This window comes from Peromyscus californicus, unplaced genomic scaffold (genome assembly GCF_007827085.1).
Source record: "Peromyscus californicus insignis strain IS unplaced genomic scaffold, ASM782708v3 Scaffold_6__1_contigs__length_162567912, whole genome shotgun sequence".
NCBI lineage: Eukaryota > Metazoa > Chordata > Mammalia > Rodentia > Cricetidae > Peromyscus > Peromyscus californicus.
Window position 1 is genome coordinate 1,735,388 of NW_026294584.1, and position 26,870 is coordinate 1,762,257.

Sequence of the window (26,870 nt, forward strand, 5' to 3'; positions counted from 1 at the left end):
GCGCCGGCCCCGCCCGCAGCCTAGCGTCTGCGCTTCCGGGAGGAAAGTTACTGCTTGAGTAGCGTGAAATACGCCGAGAGGTAGACTCCGCGCCGATTGGCGGCCAACCTGCAGTCTCGGGTGGTGCCCGCCAAAATGTCTCACATGGAGAGCATGGTGCTTTGTCGAGAGGCCCAAGTGTCCACCTTGCAGTCCCTGTTTGGAGAGGTATTGTGGTCAGACTGTCCCAAATTCCAGAGGCCAACGCGTCCTTGCTCTGTTGGGGGAGCAGTGTGTGAATGGCGAGGCGGTAGACTATCATCTTACGTTAAGATTATGTTAAGATGGAGGTGCTGTAGGTCTGTCCCACACTTACGCAAAGAAACTCCTCAGTCCATTTCAGAGGAGACTGCAGAGGAAGGGTTGTCCTGCTCTATGGGACATTACTTAGGAGGTAGTCCTTTTACTGGGCCATACATTGGAGGTTATGTGAGCCCTGAATAGCGTCTGCAAGGTTTATGTAAGAACAAGGTTTATGTAAGAAGTCTGTTTGCAGAGTGTTTATTAAATACAGGTTCACCTATTGCAGTGAGGTGTGATTAAGTCAAATACAGAGAGGTGGTTGGCTTCAAGACCACTTAGGATAGCTCTCTGTTTTAGCCTTTAAAAACCAGGAGAGGTCTCATTTGGATTTCTCTCCCTGACTAGCAGATGAGATTCTTTATAGGGGAGAGGTCCTCTGAAAGGAACGCAGCTAGAGATTCCCATTGATAGGCAGGAATACTATTCATTTTCTTATATGCCTTTTGCATTGTACTCATTCATTAGCATTAATTGCACTTGGATCTTATCTGGAATGTGAGTAAATACAAGTAATCATTTAGGTTGCTTTAAAAAATGTACTTTCAACCACCTGAGTGTTGGATGTGAGTCTAAGGTGACCTGTGAAATATTAGTGGAAAAGTACCCCCTCCATCAAAAAGGGTCTCATTAGTTAAGATATAGGCCAACGGTATCTACTTTTCTAGTTACAGTGCTTTCAATTAGAGTTACCCATATTATTGAAATACATACTTGGTTATGCTCTATGCATTCTTTCACTGGACTTGATAAACTCAGATTACTCCAACCAAAAATACTCAGAAAAAGAAGTACTTTTTAGCAAATAATGGTGGGTAGTGCTGATTTAGTAGTACATTACAGAAAAGGTTTTCACTCTTGCTCTTGCTTCAAATTATGTTTAACAAAAATAGTGTTTTTCTTCAAGGAAGTTTGCATGTGGAAAATACAAAGAGCCACTGTAGCAAATAACTACCAAAAACAAAACAAAACAAACTACCAAAAACAAAACAAAACTAAAACTAGCTCATGTTTCTTAGAAGATTGTTTAGCAAGTGTGTATTTTCTAAGCACTTTCTCTGTGGAAGGTACTGTGCCAGATTCTGCCTTGCTACAGATGTTGGGGAGGTTTGTGAAGATGAAAAATAACAGTATAAGAGTTCATTTTAATTCTAGGTAACAATATAAAAGTCATTATAGAGGGGGGATGTGCTGGTTACTGTTGTTATCTGGGAAGAGAGAACCTCAATGGAGAAAATGCCTGCAACAAATTGTCTGTGGGCAAGTTTGTAGGGTATTTTCTTGGTTAATGATTGATGTGGGAGGACCCAGCCCTCTGGGGTAGGTGGTCTGAGTGGTAAAGAAATCAAACTGAGCAAGCTAGGAGGAGCAAGCCAATAAGCAGCCTTCCTCCATGGCCTGTGTATCAATCAGTTCCTCCTCCCAGGTTCCTGCCTTGAGTTCCTATCCTGACTTCCTTTCATGATGAACTATAAATGTAAGCTGAAATAAACTCTCTCCTCCTCAAGTTGCTTTGGGTAATGATATTTATCACAGTGATAGAAGCCTTGCTAGGGCAGGGAACAGTGTATTAGGCACCAAATCATAGATGTAGACAAGTGTCGTAGGATTCCAGAAAAGCAGATTTCATCAAGCTTTGAAAAAAACTGTTGAAGGTGGTCATAAGCTTCCTTTTTGCTTGTGAAGTGATATCTGAAATAATTTTTAAAATTTATGTCTCCCCAGTAGATTTTAACTCTTCAGAGTCTAACCTGTCTTTGATTGGTGTCTGTACTGTTCAGTATCTTATAGTTTTTAGCATTTAATGGCTATCTCATAAATATTGACGTTCATCAAATAAATAAAGCATATTAATGTTATAGGATAGGCCAATAATACCTTTGACAGTTTGTTTCTGACTTAGTGTATTACAGAACCTTCTGTATATATGCATTTTGACTTAACTTTTTCATGGTGCTAGGGATCAGCTAGGACCTTGCACATTCTAAGCAATTGATGTACCACTGAACTATAATCCTGTATCCAATATTGCTATGTAGATTTCATCAATGTTTGATTTGATGAAATATATACACTTATGCCAAGGTAAATGATTATGAATAATTCAGAAGTATTTAAGATTTCTAGGAATAAGACCTCAAAAATGTCTATTGTGTTCTGTTGTTTTAGTTTCAAACAATAAAATGTATAATGAAATTGTAGCCTACAAGAACATTAAATTCTTTTTGAAAATGATTAAAAATGTGGTATAGACAAAATTACCCTTGAAAATTCCCTTAAATCTCTTAGAAAGTTGAGAATACATGAGTTTGTATGTGGAAACCCATGTAATAATAAAAGTACAGTTATATAATATATAGCCAATAATGGCCACATATAATTTTACAAGGTAATTTCATAAAAGAAAGTACTTTGAGTTGAATTTAAGTTCAGAATATTAAGAATTTACCTGTATGCACCACTGAAATAACTTGGATTTAGTATTAAACTGTACCAATAAAACTTTCTTACAAGTTGATAAATGTTCACTTCTGGTTTCATACAGATAAAAACTAGTCTTTTCTTTCCTAGAGACATCATTTCAGCTTTCCGTCCATTTTTATTTATGGGCATACTGCCAGTGGGAAGACCTATGTAACACAAACCTTGTTGAAAACTTTAGAGGTAAGGGTAACCCTGAACCTGATAATAATGGACCTTTATTCCTACATTGTAGAGAGGGAATCAATCTAGATGACTTATTCCAATTTTCCTTTCTCTAGAGTATCATCAGCTACATAAAGCATTTCTGCCCAGATCTTGTTGAAATACTTTGAATGTGTATAAACTTCAAAAGCTATCAGTTATTAAATAACTTAAACTCTGATGTTAGAAAGTTTTAAATTGAGCTAAATTTTTCTCTCTTTTGTTGCCCAGTAGTTGACCACACAAGTAATAGCTTCTTTTAGAAATACTAAAATTTATTTTTTAACATTATAAAATGTTTCTTTTTCACTTTTTATTTATGATATTGATTCTGATAATTCTGATTTTTCACACATGTAAAACTGCACATACTTTCATCCTGCTCTTTTCATATTTCCTATCTGAATGATCTTAACCATTAGTACAGTTGGCTGAATCTGCTTAAAAAACAGAAACAAAAAACTCTTCTTATCCTTAAACCAATCCAATAAATAATTCCATCGTGAAGACAGGACTTCATCTGTATTTACTCATGTCCATTTTTATCTCAGTTTCACTTATCATTGGTTTTTCCTAGTATTTCTGCATAGTGCCTTCCTTGTCTGTAAAATGGGGCAAGTAGTAACAACCTGTGGAATTATGATAAGTAAATGTTAACACATGAAAAATGCATTCCAGTATAGTATTATTAGCAAGTATTAAAGTTTAGATGCTATTTATGAATATTACCACACATCTGTTTATGTCCTCAGCCAGCAGTAAGCAATAGCTATTTGAATGGACATGGCTATGATCTTCAGCAACTGAGTACAGAGAAACAGATGTGCAGGCCACAAGCTTTGGTTTGCTAACTCATCTTACCATAGCTCCAGGGATGCATGTTTAACATGTCCCACTGAATTACATATAGTTCCTGCTCTCTTTCAAATTTTGGCCTGTGTTGCTCCTACTTCTTGGAATGACTTTCCTCTACTCAACTTGCTCTCCTTATAATATCCTGTTGGTTGACAAATGCAGATTTAGCCATGTTTTTTTCTACTTCTCTGGGAAGTGCTTCCTGAGTTCTAATGCTATGTTAAAATGTACCCTTATGTTGTAGCTTCAACCCTTTTTAGTTTTATCGTATCACAATATTTAATCTTCTCAGCTGTAATTTTTTTGTTTTTTTTTCTGGCTGTGATTTTTTAAAAAAATACATATACATACACACACACACACACACACACACACACACACACACACACACATATATCATCCCCACAAGCACAGTGCTTGGCACATTTTAAGTTGTAGATATTAGTCTTTGATCCCAAAGATCAACTGGCATTTTAAACACAAAGATGTCTGAGTTTCATATCTGACTTCAGAATGTAAATATATGAGGTCTTTGGTCACCAATTTATATTTGAAAGTTTGTATATGAAGTATCCAGAAAATAGATGTTGACTAAAAGCATGAAAATTCAGTAAGGAAGTTTTATATTTAAGGAATGTGTTATGTTTTTAACATTTTATTATTTTTGCAGTGACTTAATCAGTGTTAGATATGACTATTACTGCTTCTGTTATAGATAACCAAATATGTGCTTAGAAAAAAAAATGTTGTTATTTGAGTCAAGAATAGCACAAAAGTAAGCAAGATACTTATTCTTAGTAGACATTATGAGCGCTCTACCTAAGGAAATACTGATGGCCCCTCTCTAGTAAGTAAATGTAACCCCCTAGTAAACAAATTTTCTAGTAAGTAAAATTCCCACTAGGAATTTTAACATTCAAAAGAATTTGGTTTCTTTATAATAATACTTGGAGGAAAATACAAGTTTACTTTGAGTCTTAGAAGAAAAGAGATGACAAACTCAAATCCCGGAAGTGAGTTTAAGGAAGGGACAATTTGCAGAGGTTGAGGAAGTTTTAAGGGAATCAAGCAGGGACAGTAATCATCATGGCCCTTATCACCCCCGAGGCTTCAAGGAAACTTAGAGAATCACTGTCACTAGAACCCAGCAAGACCAGTAGCCTTACAAAAAGGGGTACCTAGCTGGAGCTCTGGCCTTTTGTAGCAGAATGTAGACACTGCAAGGAAAGAAATACTGAACTTATTCCCTCAGCAACTCTGCTTCCGTCCCTACCTGCTTCTTCCTATTGACTTCTCCTACCAGGGCCTGATGATGTAATTTATATGGGCCAGGTTCCTGGGGCACAGTGGGGATGGGAGAGCAGCAGGGTGGGTGTAGGTTCACAGAGGTAATTAGAGACTGTCCAACAGAAACTTTATGTGTTTTTGTTTATCCTGTTTTGGTTTTTGTTTTCAGCTCCCACATGTCTTTGTGAACTGTGTTGAATGCTTTACTTTGAGGCTACTTTTGGAACAAATTCTAAACAAGTTGAGTCATCTTAATTCTTCAGTGGCAGGATGTCCTACAGAAATAACCTGTGAAACATTTAATGACTTTGTTCGATTGTTTAAGCAAGTGACCAGTACTGAAAATCTCAAGGATCAGACTGTATATATTGTAAGTAATTTAACGTGATTATATCATCTTTAATTTGAAAAATGACTGCAGTAGATCCACTTCCATATATTTATTTTGAGTCTTATTTTGTATAGTGCTTTGTGGAAGGTGCTTTTGTGATACAAAAATGTGTTAGAACTGCTGTCAAAAGGGGGCTTTGCTTAACAGAAGAGTTATAACAGATATTCACATAGGACCACATGCAGAATACCACATGCAGTGGTAGCCGTGGCATGCAAAATACTGACGTAAGTGATCTGGTACACCTTTATGAGGCAATAAGATTTAAGACAGACCAAAAAGAATGAGTAGATTACTAGTTAATTTTCTCATTGTTGGGATCAAGTCCTAACAAGAAGCAACTGAAGGGAGGACAGGCTGATTTTGGTTTCTCGTTGGCCCTTTTGGTCTGCATCCACTGGTTTTCCTCTGTCTGAAATATGTGAGACAGAAACACAAACAAGATGATGAGAAAGCTGTTTGCTTTTTCTCTATAAGTTTCAGAGATTTCATATTCAGTGTTCTTAGTTTGACTTAGCAGGAGATTAGGACAAAACACATTTTTCTGTCTTATAAGAAGTGGAAGTCTTTTTTATTTTAAAATTTATTTATTTTATTTTATGTGTATGGGTATTTTGTCTGCATGTACATCCATGTACCACATGCATGCCTGGAACCTGCAGAGGTTAGAAGAAACCCTTGGATTCCCTGGAACAGCAGTTATTGATGGTTGCAAGCTTCTATATGGGTGCTGGGAATCCAGCTCAGGTCATCTGGAAGAGCAGCAAGTGCTCGTAACGTCTGAGCCATCCCTCCATTCTCAAGTCAATTTTTAAGTTTTTAACGCAAATGCATAGTGAAGAATGCAGTGACTGCTAATAATTACTACCATTTCTTTGATGTATGCTAAGGCGACCCTACTTTAATTCGCTGTTGCTTATATACCAACAGTTCAAATGCTTTCAACATGATGAAAAAGCAAATGGCATTTTAGTATTATGAAAATAGTCTCATAATGTAAGAACTAAATGTCTTGCATATCCACAGAGGGCCATCTCTATAGAAGTTGAAATATCTAAATATAGAGAAGTTGTCTTAGAGAAGGATGATTAAAAGATGTAATTGATAGAAGATGAGGAGGATTGGTCCTAGAATGCATGGCTGCCTTTAACAAGTATAGAATTTGCAGGACTAATTAGATTAGGAAGGAGAGAGAGCTGGTGTCAGGATAGGAGAATACTCATTTTTCGTATCCATACACCGTGGTAAGTACCCAAGAAGCATTTGTTATTGGCTAAACATTTGGGGAGAAAAGTATACAGGTGTTTAGAACAAGTTTAGACTGGTCTATAACTATTAATCTGTACTACTAAAAAGTGCGGGGCAGCTACCCACCAACTCCACAGTTCCCCAGAGTTTTCTTGAGTGAGAGTAGCAGGAAATATTAGATAGAAGGATTTAGAGTATGGAGATAAACAGATAGAAAATACAGGATAGCCTCGAAAGGGCCTGGAACCTATTCCAACAGTTCCTGACTCTCTGCCCTAGGGTATTTATAGAAATGCCAAGGGGTGGAGCAAAGGACCTCCCCCAAGTCTGCACAGCCAAGTGCAGACCATCTCGGACACTTGCACTCTGGCCCATGGTCTAATCATCCTCTCTATGCAGACCTGCTGGATAAAGCCACTGGGAACCTGAAAATGGGCTCCCACAAAAAAAATAGCTTTACTCCTTAGAAAATAATTTAGAAAGTTGGCTAAGAATTTTTCTGTTGGTTAAAATTTTTCTGCTTATTGTGGCTTACAAATTGAGAATCCACTAGAATACTCTACTATAAATCATTAAGAAAATATTTACATCTCAGTTTTTCCTTTTGAATCATAGTTATCTAATAATAGCTTTTGAAGAAGGATCATTAATTGGAATAATGAAATCATTAATTATAGCAGTTAATCATTATCAGATTAAAAGAATAAACTCTTAATTTGTTGTTTCTGCTTTGTGTTTTTTCATTAAAGTGGATTAGTTTTTTTGAGTTAGTATTCTAGGTTAGAGAGTTATTTAAATGGAGATTGATGAGAAATCTCCTCATGCGAGAGTATAGTTGAACAACTAATTTATTTCTTTATTGCTATAAGTTGTAGCTTTATTTTGTCTAAACTAAGAATTAAATATTTTAAATATAATTATTCTCATACATTGTTAGAAGCTCTTTGTTAGTAAGATGGATATAAAATATCTGGATTATTCAGGGAAACTATATTCTGCATCTTAATTTTATTCCTAATTTAATGATTATATAATTTACAAGAAGATTTATTATTAAAGTGTAAATGTTTATGATATTAAAATGGATTCCTTTTTAGAGAAAAGGACTTTAGTTCTCCACAGGTAATGCACTAGATAATGCACAGAGCATCTTGTCATATTTTAAATTTAGGAAACTATCAATGACTACTAGGGTTATGAAAAACATGGGAGCCAATTTGAAGAGGATCATACTCCCCAAGTATAAGACAATTTGACTATTTTAAAATGAGTTAAATCAAGCTGGTACTAACCTGGACGCTTTCCCCTCTGCCTAGCTTTCATAGTATCAGGTGCTCTGCAGGCTGTTGGGGGAGAAAGGTCACTAACAGTCTTACCTAGCTGTGAACTCTGTGAGCAGCAGTAACAAGTAGCCTGGCAAGGTATGGCCATTGGTGCAGTAGTATCTTCAATGCTTTGGGATATCCAGTCACTTTCTGATCAGACGTCAGGCCTATTCCTCAGGAGGGAACTGTACTGTAAGCTTGGTCAGAGCCTGTGGCTGGAGAAGTCATAGGCTGAAAGGAAGAACCTAGTGTTGTTCTTTGCTAAATGGCCATAATATCAAACTGCCTTCTAAATACTTACCTTTCCACCCATAGACGGGTACAGCTAAAAGCTCATTAGAGAAGCTTCTTTTCCCAGTGGATGTTTATGAATATAGAGACTTACAGTTGGTCAGAAGTACAGAGAATGAGTGACTATGGAGGGCTCAGCCATAAACAGGGCATCTGTATCAATACCTCCATGCAAGCCTCAGAGAACAGTGTCTTCTGGATACAACCATGAACTCGCAGTAGCTGTGGTTGTCCGCACAAGATCGAGCCGGTCAGCGTTCCATGTTTGAGGGAGGAGCTCGTGAGGGCCTTCACACTCGTGAACACACAGGAAGCACTAACCTCACCCAGTGGTGACCTCACACTCGTGAACAAACTGGCAGCACTAACCTCACCCAGTGGTGACCTTACACTCGTGAACACACAGGCAGTACTAACCTCACCCAGTGGGTTATTTAAAAGAAACAAGACCAGAAGACGTGGAGTTGGGAGCAGGACGTGGTAGGATGGCGTTTCAGGAGGAGTTTGAGAAGAGTGGGGATGCCCATGGTTAAAACCATGTGTGCATGTGTGAAGTTCTAAAAGAATTAACGTTAAAATTTTAATGAGTTAAATGAGTGGGAACATATTAGATAAATAGTGAAAAATCACAAAACTAAATTTCTGTGTTTCTTTGAAAGTGTAATTTACTCCTGCACTGCAGTAGGCGAGTAATAGCCCCAAGAAGACACCAAGTCCTGACCCTGAGCCCCGGAAACACTACTTTATTTGGAAAAAGGCTCTTCACACGTGAAGTTACGTGAAGGATCTTAGGGTGGGTGGATTCACCCAGATTATCTGGGTGGAAACAGACTCTAATCCTGAATGTCAATAGATAAGAGAAGCAGAAGGATGGATATGTAAGTGCACTACACGATGGGCAAGACCAGACTGCAGAAGCTGCAGGAAGTCAACCATAAGTTTGAGGGTATTTGCCTGTAAAGCTGGAATGATGTGGGTAACGAGCCACATTACTCCAATACCACGGCCATCTGGACTAGGCTACCAGAAGCTGGAAAAGGCAGGAATTAGATTCTCTCCAGGAGCCACTGGAGTTATCATAGTGCCGCTGATACCTTAATTTTGGCTCAGTGAAACTGTCTTTAAGTTTTTGGCTTCCAAGAACTATGAGAAAATAAATTTTAAGTCTATTAAGCCATTAGGTCTCTTGTAATACTACAAAAAAAAAAAAAAAAAAAAAAAACCGGGCAAAAACTCAGAATAAGAAATTGATAATTGGGGAAATCAAGTATTTTTCCTTTTGTCCTATATGAACTCATACATTCATGAATCCTGAATCATCCATGCTACTAATGAAACATTATTGGGACAAGTATGAAGAAATTTGAGTATTGGTTCTTTGATGATATTAAGAAATAATGGTAACTTTTTAAATGTATGATAATGTGGCTGGTTATATTTTTTAAAAGAGTACCCATATGACCTCATTAGTCAGTTTTAATAGTTATTAATGTGACCAAACTCATCACCTTTCTGCTGTTCTATATTATATGATGTTATCCATAAATGTTTACTGTATATATCTAATGACTATATGTTTTAGAAAACGTTATAACAAAAGCATTATAACACTGAACAAAACTCAATCTTTGAGTTATCCAGCAGTTTAAACATTGTATGTGTAGTTGTAAAGTTCAATGAAGAAAAGTTGTGTGTGATGAATTTTAGTGTATACTTCTGTCTTTCTTGGGTAATAAAGACTTGTCATTTTTAAGCGGGGAAAATGGAGTCAGAGTACTTCACACCATGTTTTTGAGGAACTACAATTAGAAAGCAGCCTTTTAAATGTAACAGTGACATGTTTTCTCTTTGGATATTTGGATTAAAATATATTATTAGTAATCTATTTTTTAGCTTAATCTATTTGAAATATCTTTACAAATGTAAATAGCCTTTTGAAAGTAAATTTAAATTTGCTTTAAAAGTTACATTTTTTTCTTTATAGCATGGAAAGTTTAAAAATCTTACAGTGTGTCATGCTTTATAAAATATATTATGAATTGATTTTCATGTAGACATCTCTTTTTAAAGGTTCTAGATAAAGCTGAATACCTAAGAGATATGGAAGCAAATCTTTTGCCTGGGTTTCTTAGGTTACAAGAGTTGGTAAGTAATATATGAGAGTGCTTTTCCCTCAGTAGATCAGAAGATATGTTCCCTACCCAATATGTTGTATTGTCATATTTCTCTGTCATGATTGAAGTTCAGTCTTTTCCCATAGTAATATTAATTTATGATTTGATAGACTTACTAAATTATTTTAGTTTTAATTATAAAGTAATTTGCTATCTATTAAAGAATTTCAAGTGTGTTTAGTCATTAATGGTAGAGGGCTAGACATTGAATTCTACAGTAATTCTTAACTATCATTTCAATCTACAAAAGTCATGATGTAGTTATTCTGATCATCTGGATTGCTGTCTGCTAGCCACTCAGTGTCAGCATGCAACTCTTCACTCTACTATTGTGACCTCATTGCACTGTTTTAAAACAACTGTAATTGTCAAGGCCTAATGCACAACAGAGTAGGAGAGATTTAATATGCATATTATCAGATAAGAGAGTAATTATCTTAGGGGAAAAGCACAACAATTTGAATAATTTGAAGAAAGAAAATTGATGAGAGAATTCAGTCCTCACTAGTGTCCATGCAGGAATGCTCTGTTCAGGTACATATCCCCATTAGGGTTTTACCTACTAAGAGCAAAGAGCTGGCTATGCAGAACAGTACCATTTGTCCTCTTCAGTTAAGAGTAATTGAAATTTTTTTGACTTTTGTGGTTGATTTATATGGTTTTCTTATTTTATCAGTGGTTTGAACATAAATAGATTATACTTTCTAACTGTATGTTCGTTTGTATGAAAGTATTAAATAACATTGTACTGAGAGCCAAGGTAGAATCTTACCCTTTGAAAGTTAAATGCAGTATCCAAATATGAGAAACTGCTCACATTAATTACTGTTCTGCTGCTATGATAGAACAGTAACCTTGGGGAGAAAGAGTTTATTTTGCCTTGCAATTCCAGAATGGATACTGCCCCTCTTGGGGAAGGCATAGCAGCAGGAGTATGAGGCTAGGCTAGCAGCTAGGAAGCCACTAATTACATTTCATCCCTATACAAGAAAGAGGGAGAGAGTATAAATGGAGGCTTTCTCTGTCCCATCAACAACTTCCAAATACCCAGCAGCTGCTTCCCAAATCACCATTCAGAGGCTTATATTAATTATAAATGATTGGCCGATGGCTCAGGCTTATTACTAGCTAGCTCTTATATTTAAATTAACTCATATTTCTTACCTATGCTTTGCCACTTGGTTCATGGCTTGTCATTTTCTACACATCTTGCTTACTCAGCAGCTGGCTGGCATCTGCCCCGACTTCGCCCTTCTTCATCTCTGTCTTAAGTTTGATTGTACTGCCTAACCTTATTCTGCCTCACCATTGGCCAAACAGCTTTATTATCAACCAATGAAAGCAACACATATGGACAGCATACAGAAAGGCATCCCACAGCATTTCCCCTTTCTGTCTAATCAAAAAGGAAGGTTTTAACTTTAACATAGTAAACTTACATATAACAAAACAGTTATTAAGCAAGAATTACAGTTACAATATTTAGTCTATTTGTATTTGACAAAATTAGAGTAAGCATTCAATTATCTATCTTGTCTTGATGAGTCTAAAGTTTCATACCTAATTTACTTTCTATCATAACTAAGGAAAACTATAATTATAACTATCTAGTCTTCAATTCTATCCAATACCTCAGAAGAATATAATATTACCTAAGTAAACAGGAAGTGCATTATAAGCAACTTCTAAAACTCTAGAAATGACAGAGACATCTGGCTGCATGTAGAGTCACTCAAAGTTCTTCTGTAATGTTGGAGCATCTATCTTCAGCCTGTAGGCCTAGAGTATCTGGCAGACTTTTTAGTGAAGTAGGAAATTTGAAAGACTGTCCTGCCTATATTGGCAAAGTTCATTAGTCGCTTTCCTCTGTGTCCTGCAGAATATCTGGCAGTTTCTTCTGTGAAGCAGGAATCAGAAGGACCATCCCACCTTGTTTTGGCAAAGTTTAGCAGTCACTTTCCTGTGGGTCCTGAATGTCCAGTTTATACAGCATACTGTCAAGCAGTCCAGGCAAGAGCAGTTTCTTGCCCAAATGGCTAGCTAGCCTTGCCACATGGAAAGCAAAGTCCATAAGGAGTTTCTTCAATGCCCATCATCCTCTTAAAGTAATTGGTACTGCCAGGAGCAAATATGTCTCACTGCCGAGTAAAGTCTAAGTTCTTAAAACATTTTAAATGCCATATTCTGTAGGTCTTTGAAGTGTTTAAAGATTACCTATGTAATTGAAATATATCTTTGTATACCTAGAAAACCTAACTAATATGGCTATAAGTTTGACTATTATAGATGACTTAATCTATATTTTTTAATTATACATTATATTTTTAATTGAGCAGTATAGACACAATACCTTAAATAAGAGTAGAAATACAAAAATGTGACAATAAATAAATAAATTCATACCAATGTAAAATATTTTGAGATTAATGGTTGTTTTTTGAATTAAAATAGATTCAGTAATCTACCCTTTTTTCCTCCATTATAATAATCTACCATTTTCCCAATCATTTCTATATCATATCACCTTTCCTTCTTTAGAAAGAGATTAACTATGACCATTAAAAATTTATAATCAACCCCCTAAACAAAGACAAACATCCATAATCTATTTTTTGAGAATGTGGATGTACTTCTCTAGACTACTTCCTGCTGATTGGGCCTGTTGGTAATCTTATGGGGACCCTGAGAAAATTTTAAATTATAGTCAAGTTCTGACAGGTATTTTGTGTGATTGGTCCATCTCAGCTAGCAGCCTTAAAGCTGTTCTGGATACAAAATTCTGAGGAGACTGTAACAGAGGCATTTTGAGATGCTGGATCACCTGGGCCATTAGTTTTTATTGATATCTGATCTCCTTGTTCTAAAAATACATAAACTTTTAAAGGCAACATACATATTTATATCAGTATAAAAGTAGACTGCATTGTATACATGTCAGTCAAAGATGATTTTTTTGTTTTTGTATTTGAGCAGGTAAAATATACATCACATGTCTTGTAGTTCTTTTAAGTTTATTTCTTTATATCTGCAATCAGTTTTTCAGGGGGTCTTCCTCAATAAAACCTGATTTTTCTTAATCCAGAATGAAACCATAGTTTCTCAATTCCTGCAGAAACAAAAAAACATAACCTCTCCCCTAAATTAGCATACCTTTTGACTTATGTGGCCCATTTTTATATTATTTTAGTATTTTTTTAAGGATTTTACTTTATTTTTTTTTATCATCCCCTGCTTCTTTTTTTTTTCTTTATTAAGAAATTTTTTGTTTATTTTACATACCAACCACAAATCCCCCTCTCTTCCCTCCTCCCACTTCCCAGATTTCACTTTATTATTTTAAAACTATGTATTTCTTTTTTATGACTGTTTATACATTCTCCTTTTTCCTCAAAAGTCTATGTATATTCCTAAACACAGTGTAACCCGATTAGAGTGTTTTGTTTTTTGGTCTGAACTGACTTTATCGTGTTTCTTTGACCCCCTCTTTTTTTTGTATGAGCAAACCCTAAATCCACCATGTACGCAAGCTGATGGCTTAAGTTTTCCGGCAGGGGCTAGGAGAAGCCTTTCTGTATTGTGGTCCCCCGTGAGAGAATGTGGAAATCGGCCACGTGGCTTAGCTCATGGTGGTTGGCTCCATTTTGAGGGCACCGCCGGCATGGAAGACTAGGAAGCCCAGTATGGCTCCGTTTAGAACCTTTTTTAAAGCTTTTTTAGGTTTTATGTGGGTCCATGCCCTACTGTGGGCGCCAGGAGAGGAAAAGAAACAGGACGTGGGTCCTTAAAGTTTGCCCCAGTGACATCTTTCCTTCCTTCAGTAAGGTGCTGCCCCCTAAAGGTTCTATAGCGTTCCCAACTGCAAAACAGGTGGAGACCAATTGTTCACATACAGGAGTCTATTGGGGATATTTCTGATTCAAGCAATTACAGTGCTAAAAGTTGAAGAGACTTCCAAGTGCCACTGAAGTCATTGTGTCCCAAAGGTGGACTCATGGCTCACGTTTAGTAAGACTTGGTGGTGGAGGGCTAGAGGTAGCAGTGTAGTAGGTAGGTATTGGGGTCTGTGGTTAACTCTTGGTGTTTACCACTGTTAAAGGTGTTGTCTGTTTTCAGTCCGTTTGTTTTGTTTTTGTTGGTGTTTGTGGGTTGTTTTCATGGTTTCCCTGTTGTTTCCCACACTTGCTGCCTGTTCTTACCCTTCATGTTTTTCTCAGTATACCTAGTAATGGTTTTGAGGTGATGTTGACAGAAATTAGAATTTCACTTTTGTTTTAGTCTTATAGAAACTATTTGGAGAAAATTTAAGGTTTACAGTAATCTCTACTGTAATCTCTAGGAAAGGGAACTATTAGTTTAACATTTCTGAAAGGATGCTTTATTTTGAATTGTATTTCATTTCAGAGGAACTTAATAACATTTCCTGTTTTTTACATTAAGTGTCTAAGTCAAATGAAATTTAAATTATGATAAAACATTGTATACTGGAAGTATTTTAAGATGAACAGTTGAAAATATTACCAATTTCAAATCATTGATCTTGTTTTTTTTTTTTTTTTTCAACTTTTCAATATATGTTTAACTGATTTTATAAAATGCTTTTTTGAACCGGCAAGATGGTTCAGTATTTTTTTTTTTTGGTTTTTCGAGACAGGGTTTCTCTGTGTAGCTTTGCGCCTTTCCTGGAACTCACTTGGTAGCCCAGGCTGGCCTCGAACTCACAGAGATCCGCCTGGCTCTGCCTCCCGAGTGCTGGGATTAAAGGCGTGCGCCACCACTGCCCGGCAAGATGGTTCAGTATTAACAGTACTTGCCACCAAACCTGGTGACCCATATTCATTAACTGGAACCTGTGTGATCAAAGAGACTCAACTCTCACAAGTTGTCCTTTGGCCTCCACACTCATGCTGGTGCTCAAGTTTGGCCTACACATGTGAACACACTAAATAAGTAAAAATAAATCTGATGATTTCTCATGAGCTTTATAATCTGGAATGTGGATAAGGCATACTTTTAAGCCTAAGTAAACTCAGAATTATTATTTTAAAAATCAATGAATTTCTAAGATAAAAGCATTAAAGTCTTCTTTGGGGCTGGTGTATAGCTCAGTGGTGGAGCCTTGGCTTTGCATTTGTGAGAAATAAAGTCTTTACCTGAGGGGGTCCCTGCAGGTATCCAGGCAGGGAAGCATTGGGAAGAGATAAGAATGAAAACCCCCTGGGAATTGACTTCCTCAACCTGGATCAGACTTCAGGGAGTCTCAGGTCAGGCAGTTCAATATCAGCATATTTAAAACACAGTGCAATTTGGGAAGGTTTCCAGGCAACAAGCAGACCAATCCCTGGTGTACAATAAAGCTTAAGGTGTGATGTAGCAAGCTTTTTTGTCAGGCTATCTTACGACATGGAGACTTATTTTTAATTATGAAAGTTTGGCCTTCAGCCTAGGCTTGTCCCCAACTAGGTCTTATAAATCAAATTAACCTGTTTCTGTTAATCTGCGTTCTGCCATGTGACTCGCTTACCTCTGTTCTGTACCGTGTGTCCGACCTCTTCAGAGTCTCACTGGTGTCTCTCTGGCATAATCTGCACATCTAGATTCATCCTCTCCTTTCTCTCCTCAGAAATCCTGCCTATCTCTCCTGACTAGCTATTGGCCATTTAGCTCTTTATTAAACCAATCACAGTGACACATCTTCACACAGTGTAAACAAATATTCCACAACAGTGTGACAACATAGAAACTTTTACAAAGTAGAATCTAGTGTGGTCTCTGACTGATAGCATAGAGGTCAGCAGGCCATAAAGTATGTGTGACATCTCCACTAAGGATGGGTAATGGTCTGGGGGGGAAGAGTCTGGGATAATCATTCTGGGGAATGTGGTGAGGTCTGCCTCCACAGGTAGCAAAAGGATCACCAGGTCGTTAACAAAACCCACTCTCAGCTTTCTGGATGGAATGCAGGTATTTAATTTTTATCTCCTCCCTTGAGGTACTCCTGTGTGATTAACATTCCTGGTTCTTTTAGTACTTCTCTGTGAGTACAAGGACCTCTGTGCCCCTAACATCTTCCTTTCTTTCATAAAGATGATCAATTTTTCTGTCTAATTATTCATTCATTAAGTTCAACTATTTTTGTTAATCAAAGGAATTACTTTTCTAAGTAATGCAAAACAGCATGCAAGAAGCACACTTGCTAGGAATCAAATAGTAAATTATCCCCAAAATGTAGTACAATTGATATATGAAATTGGGTCCTAAGGATGCTTATAGACCAGAAGAGATACCACATCTGCATTGTTAGCCAAAAAGAATACAGGCAAATGAAAACCTATGTGGAAAATTAAGCAGTGTGCAGATGAATTCCAGCTGGCGTGTACAGGTTTGTGATCAGTCTGTAAAGAATAATGGACACATTCAGCTTTTATTATTATTTTTGGTATATTAAGTGTAATTTTAAAAATACATTTCAAAAGATACCTCTTTTACTTTGTATTGATGATTTAGGGGGATATTACTAGTCATAATTACTGGTATTTTTAATATATAGTGGCCATTAGTGTTTCTCAACAATTTGAAAACAAACAGAAAACTTTAATATGAAGTTATACAATATGGCAGATCTACTTATCCAACTCCATGTTTCCTTTTCTCTGAGTTGCTGTAACTATTTTAATGATGAGAAATGTTTTTTTGTTGTTGTTGATTGAGCAAAAGCCTATCAAGATTTTTAAAAATTCTCATAGAAGGATTTCCTCTTAATTTTTCCAAGCAGGTGTGTTTCTTAGTATCTACAAAATAAGTTCTGTGTGACTGCCCTAGTGTTCATGAATAACTGAAATGTTGATTAGCCTACAGTTTTATGGAAATTCCAAGTCATTATGTATGAAAATCTGCAAATAGTTGAGCTCTCTGATTAGGTTTTTTAAATATGGTTTATTAATTAATATGCAAATAATTTGTTGCATATGTTAAGCTTTGCTGAATTTAGTTGAAGATAAATCCAAAGGGAATTACTGCCCTCAGATTCTTAAATGCTAAGTTACTTTTCTTCCCTTTCCTTTGCAGACTGACAGAAATGTGACTGTTATTTTTCTCAGTGAGATTATTTGGGAAAAGTTCCGTCCAAATACTGGATGCTTTGAACCATTTGTCTTATATTTCCCTGATTATAGCATAGGTAAGTTTTAATTGTTTGATCAAATAATCCTTGTCCTTTGTTCAAAATGTTAAACTGTACCATGTTTAGACTGAAATACTTTGGTATCTTTAACTGTTTAGGTTTGTTGCCAGTCTCAAAATGCTTATATTTAGCATTTACAGAAATGTTATTTTGAAACGGTGAAGGGACTGCTGTCATAGTCACTAAATGAGCAGGTCTCATGTGTTTGCTAATGGTATACTTTCATCAGCTTTAATTCATTAATGTGTATGTATACTGTGATTATAATGTCCACACAGTATCATACTAGATTGGTAACACGTTAGAATCTTTATCACATACATTGCATTGATTAAGTACCAAGTATCTTGAGTCTACAAAATTTATTTGTCATTGCTATAACTTACTGTGCCAACCGCTAGTTCTTTTGTTCTTTTATTTTCTTGGAGTTTATATTTAATCTTAAATTTTATAGGTTCTAATAAATTTTCTCTTTGAAAGAACATAGTACTTTTGTATTGTTTAACAGTCTTGTAGATTAATGAATTTTGAGCTGAGACTATAAAAGATACCGCTGATTCAGAGATTATAACTGTGAAACACAAGGTGCTGTAGAAGCTGTGAGAAGTAGCGTCCCATGATCCTGGCCTTACCGACACTGTCCCTGTCAGCTAATGAGCTATAAACATTCACTGCCAAAAGCAGCACATTTTTGCCTATTTTCGCAAGAACAGAAGCCAAATAACACCTCCTGCTTTAGCTAATTAACTTTTTTATTTAAAGGAACTCAGAATAGATTAAAAAAAAACCCTTATTTTTAATAGCTTCTCATCCATACAAATCACAAAATAAGGAAAGAAAGGCTTAAAGGAGTTCAGTAAACAGTTGCTTTGGATCTGTGTCACAGCTAAACTGACTTTTTTGTGCCGTTTTAGTTTCAATTATTGAAAAGTTATTTCAAAGTTAAGAAAATTATGAAATTGTATTGGTTTTTCTATATCATGAAAGTAAAAGTATAATATAATTGTAGGATCTGTTTTTTTTTTTAAGATATAAAGCAGCATTGATGGAATTTCAGGAAAAAATTAAATATAGCAATCTTTCTAATTTTGTCATGTAGGAAAATAGACCTGTTAACTGTATGATAAATGGAGCCATGTTACATCTGTTTATTAAGTTTTAGGGCCTTTTTAAGAATAGCATAAGCACTATAATCAAATTTTCTATTCAAAACTGAAGCATTAATTGGTAAAACAAACTATATGTAGCATGGGATCAGGGCAAAGGGATTAGTGGCTAACGGTGCCCTGTCATGTTAGCTTGATAGACATGCCATATTTAGGGATTTGATTTTGGTTTCAAGGACACCTCCTTCCCAGTTGTAGCCAGGGGTCCAATTGAAAGTCTTTATCACATGCCAAAGGTTACTGTCCTTTAGCAGTGGCTTGTTTGTTTTGTTTTTCCTCTGAAGAGATTATGATGTGCTTGGTTAGATTTGGTTTAGTTGTCAGCATAGGTTAAGTCCTGCTCTGATCACAATTAGAAAAAGTCAGTGACTCGCAATTTCCTACTGTACAAACTGTGTGTTCCACCCGAGTTTTCCTTAAGTCCCTTGGTACTATTTTTACATACCTGTAATATTCTTTCAGTTTTACTGAAATAGAAATGAGAAAGAAAATAGCTTTTATTGTATATTCTAATATGTTTTTGTTATTCTAGATCTATAGATGTATAGTTTCATATAAGCTAGTGATTCTCAACCTTCCTAATGCTGCGACCCTTTAATTATTCCTCATGTGGTGATCCCCAACCATAAAATTATTCTTCTTGCTACTTCATAACTATAATTTTGCTAGTGTTATGAATCATAATGTAAATATCTGTGTTTTCTGATGGTTTTAAGTGACTCCCTTGAAAGGATTGTTCAAACCCAAAGGGGTCACGACCCACATGTTGAGAACCCCTGATCTAAGCAAACTTTTTAGCCAGTATTTCTTCATATGCTCTGTTCCCACCCAGAACTCCTAACGACTGCAGTGTGCAGTCAGACGACACCACAGTGAGGAATGGGTTACTGCTTCATGTAGAATGGCTAGGAAATTTGAATAATAAATATACATTTCTCACTATTTATCTATTTATTTGTTTAGCTGTGGCTATTTTGGAACTCACTTTGTAGACCTGCCTGGCCTTGAACTCTGGTATCTGCCTATTTCTGCATCCCAAGTGCTGGGGTTAAAAGTGTGCACCACCATGCCCAGCTAACTACTTTCTGTTAGTTTCAGCATGTTGAGAAATGAAGTTAAGACCTTAAATATGTAATATAGGAAGAGTTTGAGATATGAAAGAAACATCTTTGTTATCTTTACAAGATGTCTCACAAAAGGAGTAATGAGAAAGGACAGGTCGAGACTAGGTGGTGATTATTATAAAAAGCACGTTTAATGAATGTTATTTAAACTAATGAAGAGCATTTCCTAGATTGTTGGGAGTTTTTCTAGTTGATAATTCTTAATAGGCAAAAACATATACTAAAGCCTGTATTACTTCTCATCTTTGCTTTTATTTTCCAGTAGTAAGAGTCTCGAGCTTCTCTCTTTGAGTGTCATTGTTTTATATTTGTTGTTGTCATTTAGTGATTCTTTTTAGAACATTTGTGGGTTTTCTTTTTTTTTTTTTTTTTTTTTTTTGAGACAGGGTTTCTCTGTATAGTTTTGGTGCCTGTCCTGGATCTCGGTCTTTAGACCAGACTGGCCTCGAACTCACAGAGATCCACCTGGCTCTGCCTCCCAAGTGCTGCGATTAAAGGCGTGTGCCGCCACTGCCCGGCCATTTGTGGTTTTTTTAGCTTCACTTATTTTACTCTTTCTGGATTATTTCTTCTAAAAACACTTCTGATAACAAATGCTGCGGGTTTTGTTTTGTTTTTTCTCCATCCAATAACCAATTATTTAATTGCTTTGTCCATTTTGACAATTGTTTGCCAATTTCATTGAAACTTTCTTCCAGAAATTGGTATAGAAACCTTACAGGTTAAGTGTCTGTCACACAGAGCTGCTTCTCCTGCAGATGCCAGCTCCCAGTGCAGAACTGACTTCTGAAAACTGACTGTAAGTTGGGGTACCCATGGTCCTGTCTTCTGGTTTAACAGTTTGCCTGTAGGGCTCACAGAACCAAGAAAGCACTGTACTTTTTCTTACTACTGTATTTACTACTGTCAGATCATTGTAAAAGATTAAAAAGGAAGAAGAAGAAGGAGAGATATGAACAGTTGGATGAAGAGATATATTTTATCTGAGGTTCATGGAGGTCCCAAGCCTAGAAACTTCTTTCCTTGCAAAGTTGAGGTGTGTTTCCAGCATGTGGATTCATTTACCAGTCTGTGCTGTATCTGAAGTTCATGGAGCTTCTTTTACATTGGTATAGTTGACCAAATCGTTGTCCCTTGGGGATGAACTTGACCTTCAGCCTTTCTCTTCTCCCTGAAGGTCAAGAAATAGGAACGTACCGGGCGGTGGTGGCGCATGCCTTTAATCCCAGCACTCGGGAGGCAGAGGCAGGCGGATATCTGTGAGTTCAAGTCCAGCCTGGGTGACAGGCTCCAAAGTTACACAGAGCAGCCCTGTCTCAAAAAACCAAAAAAAGAAAAAGAAAAAAAAAAAGAAAGAAAGAAAGAGGAATGCTAACCTGTAAGCTGTCTAGAGGCTCCAGTCAGGTCACCTCATTAGTGTAGCTCAGTGTATGCTTGTGAGGGTCTTAACCCATCATTTAAGAAGTTTTGTGTCATGAAGAAAAAGAAATATATATTATTCTGTCATAGAGTTGGACCTAAATATTTGGTTTTTTAAAAAACATTTATGAAATTCTGGAACATAATGATTATGTTTATGTGCTGATCATTTGAGTTTGTGTCCTGTGAACAGGGAACCTTCAAAAGATCCTGTCCCACGATCATCCTCCAGAATATTCAGCTGATTTTTATGCTGCCTACATTAATATTCTCCTTGGAGTTTTCTACACTGTCTGTCGAGATCTGAAAGAGCTCAGACATCTGGTGAGTGAGCATTTTGTGTGTGTGCACACATGTATGTGTATGTCCTTTAATATTTTCACATTCAGAAAATTTTGAGACAAGCCAGAAGCTGAGAAAATATTCAGAAATTTGGATAAGGCTTTTTGAGGCTAATATACCTTACAAGGATTGATATCTGTGGGTTAGTGCATACTAAACCTGATGAGAAAATTTGCATTCATTGTCAGTTACATGTTTTCATTGTTGTGTGTGTGTGTGTGTGTGTGTGTGTGTGTGTGCGTGTGTGTGTGTGCGTGTGTGTGTGTGGTGTGTGTGTGTGTGTGTGTGTGTGTGTGTTATGTTGGTGCACATGTGTGAGGGGTTGTGCACACAGAGGCTTGAGGAAGCTGTTAGTGTCCTGCTGTCACTTACTGTCTGAAGGAAGGGTCTCTCACGGAACCTAGAGCTTATGTTTTTCTGCTGGGCTGGTGTGAGGAAGCCCCAGTTATCCTCATTTCTCCGCCCTTCTCATTACTGGGTTACAGGTATGTGTGGCACCCACTCCAGCTCCTTACGTCGGTGTTAGCATTCAAAACAACAAGTACTTTTAATTACTGAATCAATCTCTAGTTGCAGAAACTAAAAATCCATTCAAATAAAAATGAAAAATAGCAGGGATATGTGATAACAAGTGATTTAGCATCTCATTGCTAATGTTTGTAACACCTTTCTCCAGGTTTTATTGATTGGCCTAGGAGCTTTCCATTTGAGTATGGCAAGAAGCTTTAATTACAGATCTTCATTGGCTAGTTATCTTGAGTTAGTGATTTTGTATAAAAGGCTTGAACTTTGAAAAAAGACTAGAATAGTTGTTTGTGTTTTGCTAGAAGTTTGGGAAATGATCGTGCTTAGCTTTTTCCCATTACTTACTTTTGGAGTTGTGAAACTTCGAAGGCAAGAATGTCTTGTTTCCTTTTAGACACCTTCAGTTAAGGAGCCAAGGGAGATGACTGAGGGGGTAAAGTGTGTGTCACCATATGCATTTGTAACCCCAACACTGTGGGTGGAGACAGACCTTCCTCCTCTGCTTCCCTAGGAAATAACCTGTGGTTTGCCACTCCTTAGCCCCTGGGACTCTATGCAAGAGGGAAAAAAATCAAGGAAAATACCTTCAGGAAAAGAAAGTAAAGGATGAAAATATATACTTCAATATGGTAGTTTTTAAGTTTCTTTGTGCTTTCCTGGAGGTTAATTTTTAATAACAATACAACTTTTCTGAACATCATATTCATCAACTTGAACTATGCTTTAAATCTTTATACCACTGGTAATGTTAACAAATGTAAAAAGTCCTTATGCATTGAAGAAAATATAGCACAAAACAAAAGTGTTCTTATTTTTCTCCTATATATCTAGACCATAAAGGAGTCAAAGCATTTATTTTCCATCAGATGTGTACTGTTAATTGTTTCAGAGTTTATAAATGGTTTATTTCTTGAAAATGTCATAGTAACCTATATCAGGTCCTTTTCAAGCATTTTTTCTGTGTGTGCTTTTAAATCTGCTTTAGGAATTTGTATAAGTATGTTTTAGAGGCTACCTACATAGGCAGCAAAGACAGGAGAAAATAAAGTGATATTTTGAATATTCACTTAGATTTGCTTTCTCTGAGAATGCATTTGTTAGTCCAAAAATAGTAATTGTAATTGTTAGAAAAGCCAGCTAAAGGGGTTATTTTATAGTCATCTAGATGCCAAACACAGAATAGCCAAATGGATCTCTGCCTCCCAAGTGATAGGATTAAAGGTGTGTATGCCACCATTTTCTGGCCTCTATATCTAGTGGCTGTTCTGCACACTATTTTGGGGAACACAATACCACATTTCCCTTTTTTGTCTAAAATTTAAAAAAGCTTATAACTAATACAAGCAAAACCATATCCAGTAAGTGTATATAATATATACAGTCAAGAATTACATTAACATTTGACAGATTCAGACAAAAAACTCCATTATATATATTAACAATGTCCAGTCCAGTAACATTTTTTAAACTCAGGCAAAAAAATTTTCATTACTTAGCCTATGTAAAACAAGTAGTTCCTTTTTAAAAGTAGTTTCAATTGTTTATCTTATATCCATATTCTCTCTTCTTTTTCATAATAGATTCAATAATCTATCTTTTGTCATTTTTATATCTTCCTCTTTTTCTTTTTAGAGTAGATTCAGTGATCTATCCATTTATCCTACTATTTCTTTATCTTTTTCCCTCAGAGTAGAGTCAATGTTCTACCTCATATCTATACTCTCTTCTTTCTTTTTCCTTTTTTTTCAAACAAAACCTCTGAATCTAATCTCCATGTTCAGCTTTTTTCCTGACCATTAACAATTAACAACTTGTAACCAACCATTGTAAACAATGACAATATCCATAACTCAAACGACCAAAAAATACCCACCCCATCTCTTGGGAATATGGGCATAGTTTTCTTAAAATTACTTCCTGCTTTCTAGGGGCAAAGACATCTTTAGGGAGTCCTGAAAAGAAATTTTTGGGTTAATTGTCAAGTCCTGTATCATTTGTCCAGTCGCTGCATAATGAGAAAGTGCAGGGCATGTTTCAAGTCCTTGTTCGAGTAGTCTGTCAGTGGATCATTTCAGCTAGCCATCTCAAATTGTCCTGAGTAGTTTACAGTCCAAAGTCGATCTTTCCATGGTGTTATTCAGCTTAATGGCTTTACCATAGTCCTTGTGGAATCATCGTTGTGGGGTCCCATCATCCTTTTGAAGATTTCAAAGTTGCTATGAGGCGTGGTCATGGTTTCCTGCAGAATTGTGTGTGTGTGTGTGTGTGTGTGTGTGTGTGTGTGTGTGTGTGTGTGTGTGCGCCTCCTTTGTGGTTTGAAGCAATCACAGTCTGATAAATGTCTGTCTCTCGAAACCATGAACGTTCTTCCCTAGAAGAGAAAATCTTCACAGCAATTTCTCCCCACCATTTGTCTTGCCAAACTTTTCCAAACTGACCTTTGCCGATGCTTTCTTGTAACATGATGGTCTTGGCAATTCTTTAAACCCTTTGTCCCAGGTAGCAGCATCACCGCAGTCACCAACACAATGAGAAGGAGCCAGCAATGTGGAGCAGCAGCCGCTGCCTCCATGGTCCCCACCACAAACGTTTGTGGTTAGGCCCCGGCCGAAGCTTCTCCTTAGGAAGCCTCCTAGGCCGGCCTCAAACTCAGAATCCTCCTACCTCTGCCTCCTTCAGCAAATCCAACCAGTGTGCCACCACAACCAGCCGAGTGTAGCTTGGGCCTGAGCTAGGGCTCACAAGGCCACAGGCAAGCAGCTTTTTCATGAATTCGTACCACGAATGTTGGGCGCCAGATGTAGCATTTTAATCTTAAAGGGTCTTATTAATAAAAACAAACCTAAGACCCGTTATCAGAGAAGCAGAACAAGCCACAGCCACCTCAGTACCAAAATAAGAATAATTGGTAAAATGGAGAGATGACCAGCTATTAGTAAAATGTAGTTCACTACTGTATTTGATGATGTTAATATTTGTTGTAATTATTTTACAAGATAATGAAAGTTTTCAGTCATTTTAAATTTTATTTTACAAATTTGAAAGCAGGTTTTAATTTATAGAAAAGTTGCAAGCTTAGAAAAAGAATTCACCCCTTGACAGTGTTTACCTGATACCTTGCTATTTCTGAATACTTTAGTGTGTGTGTCCCAACAGAGACATACTGCCACCTAACTATAATACCACAGTCAAATTAGAGAATTGATTTGTGGGTAGGGGAGAGCTGGCAAGATGGCTCAGTTGGTAAAGTGTTTGACTTATTTTTTTTTTTTTAATTTATTTTAATTTATTTTGCAATACAATTCAGTTCTACATATCAGTCACGGATTCCCTTGTTCTCCCCCCCCCTCCCACCCCCCTCACCTTCCCCCCAACGCCCCCCCCCCATTCCCATCTCCTCCAGGGTAAAGCCTTCCCCACAGACTGAGGTCAACCTGGTAGACTCAGTCCAGGTAGGTCTAGTACCCTCCTCCCAGGCCAAGCCAAACAATCCTGCATAGGCCCCAGGTTTCAAACAGCCAACTCATGCAATGAGCACAAGATCTGGTCCCACTGCCTGGATGCCTCCCAAACAGATCAAGCCAATCAACTGTCTCACCCATTCGGAGGGCCTGATCCAGTGTGGACCCCTCAGCCATTGGTTCATAGTTCATGTATTTCCATTCATTTGGCTATTGAGTAATGAAAGGCGAGGGTCGAGGGAAAGAGAGCTTGGGGGAGCGGGAGATCCCAGCTGGATCAACAACAGAGAGGGAGAACAAGGAATAGGAGACCATGGTAAATGAAGACCACATGAGAATAGGAAGAAGCAAAGTGCTAGAGAGGCCCACAGAAATCCACAAAGATACCCACACAACAGACTGCTGGCAATGGTCGAGAGACAGCCCGAACTGACCTACTCTGGTGATGGGATGGCCAAACACCCTAATTGTTGTGCTAGAAACCTCATCCAACTACTGAGGGATCTGGATGCAGAGATCCATGACTAGGCCCTGGGTGGATCTCTGGGAGTCCAATCAACGAGAATGAGGAGGGTTTATATGAGCGAGAATTGTTGAGACCAAGGTTGGATAAAGTGTTTGACTTATAATCGTGAAGACCTGAATTTGATCTCCAGCCTCCCTACCCTGCCCCCCAAAAAAGCTGTAATTGATGACAAATGCTTATAATCCCAGAGCTGGGTAGACAGAGACATGCAGATCCCTGGGGCCCTCTGCTCAGCCAGTGTAGCCTGCTTGACCAGTTCCATGTCTCCTAAAGAAGTGCGGATAGTACCTGAAGAATGATACCCGGGGTTGTCCTCTGCTCTATAGATGTATGCACGCTCATGTGTACACACACATTAACACACACACACACAAAAAAATTAGCCGGGCGGTGGTGGCGCACGCCTTTAATCCCAGCACTCGGGAGGCAGAGCCAGGCGGATCTCTGTGAGTTCGAGGCCAGCCTGGTCTCCAAAGCGAGTTCCAGGAAAGGCGCAAAGCTACACAGAGAAACCCTGTCTCGAAAAACCAAA

At 37.3% G+C, this 26,870-nt stretch overlaps 1 protein-coding gene across 8 annotated transcripts in view; it reads left to right on the top strand.

Moving 5' to 3' along the window:
* Window positions 1–15: 15 nt before the first annotated feature.
* Orc5 (origin recognition complex subunit 5) overlaps window positions 16–26,870 on the top strand; it is a 168,336-nt gene continuing 141,481 nt past the window's right edge. For all 8 annotated transcript variants that reach the window (XR_008214289.1, XR_008214290.1, XR_008214291.1 and 5 more), the window contains exons 1-6: window positions 16–207; window positions 2,911–3,003; window positions 5,336–5,536; window positions 10,492–10,566; window positions 17,661–17,772; window positions 21,678–21,808. Coding sequence is in view for 5 of the 8 variants with exons in the window: in XM_052719865.1 (XP_052575825.1) it covers window positions 136–207; window positions 2,911–3,003; window positions 5,336–5,536; window positions 10,492–10,566; window positions 17,661–17,772; window positions 21,678–21,808 (684 nt within the window). In the remaining 3 variants the exon portion in view is untranslated. The remainder of the gene's footprint in view (window positions 208–2,910; window positions 3,004–5,335; window positions 5,537–10,491; window positions 10,567–17,660; window positions 17,773–21,677; window positions 21,809–26,870) is intronic.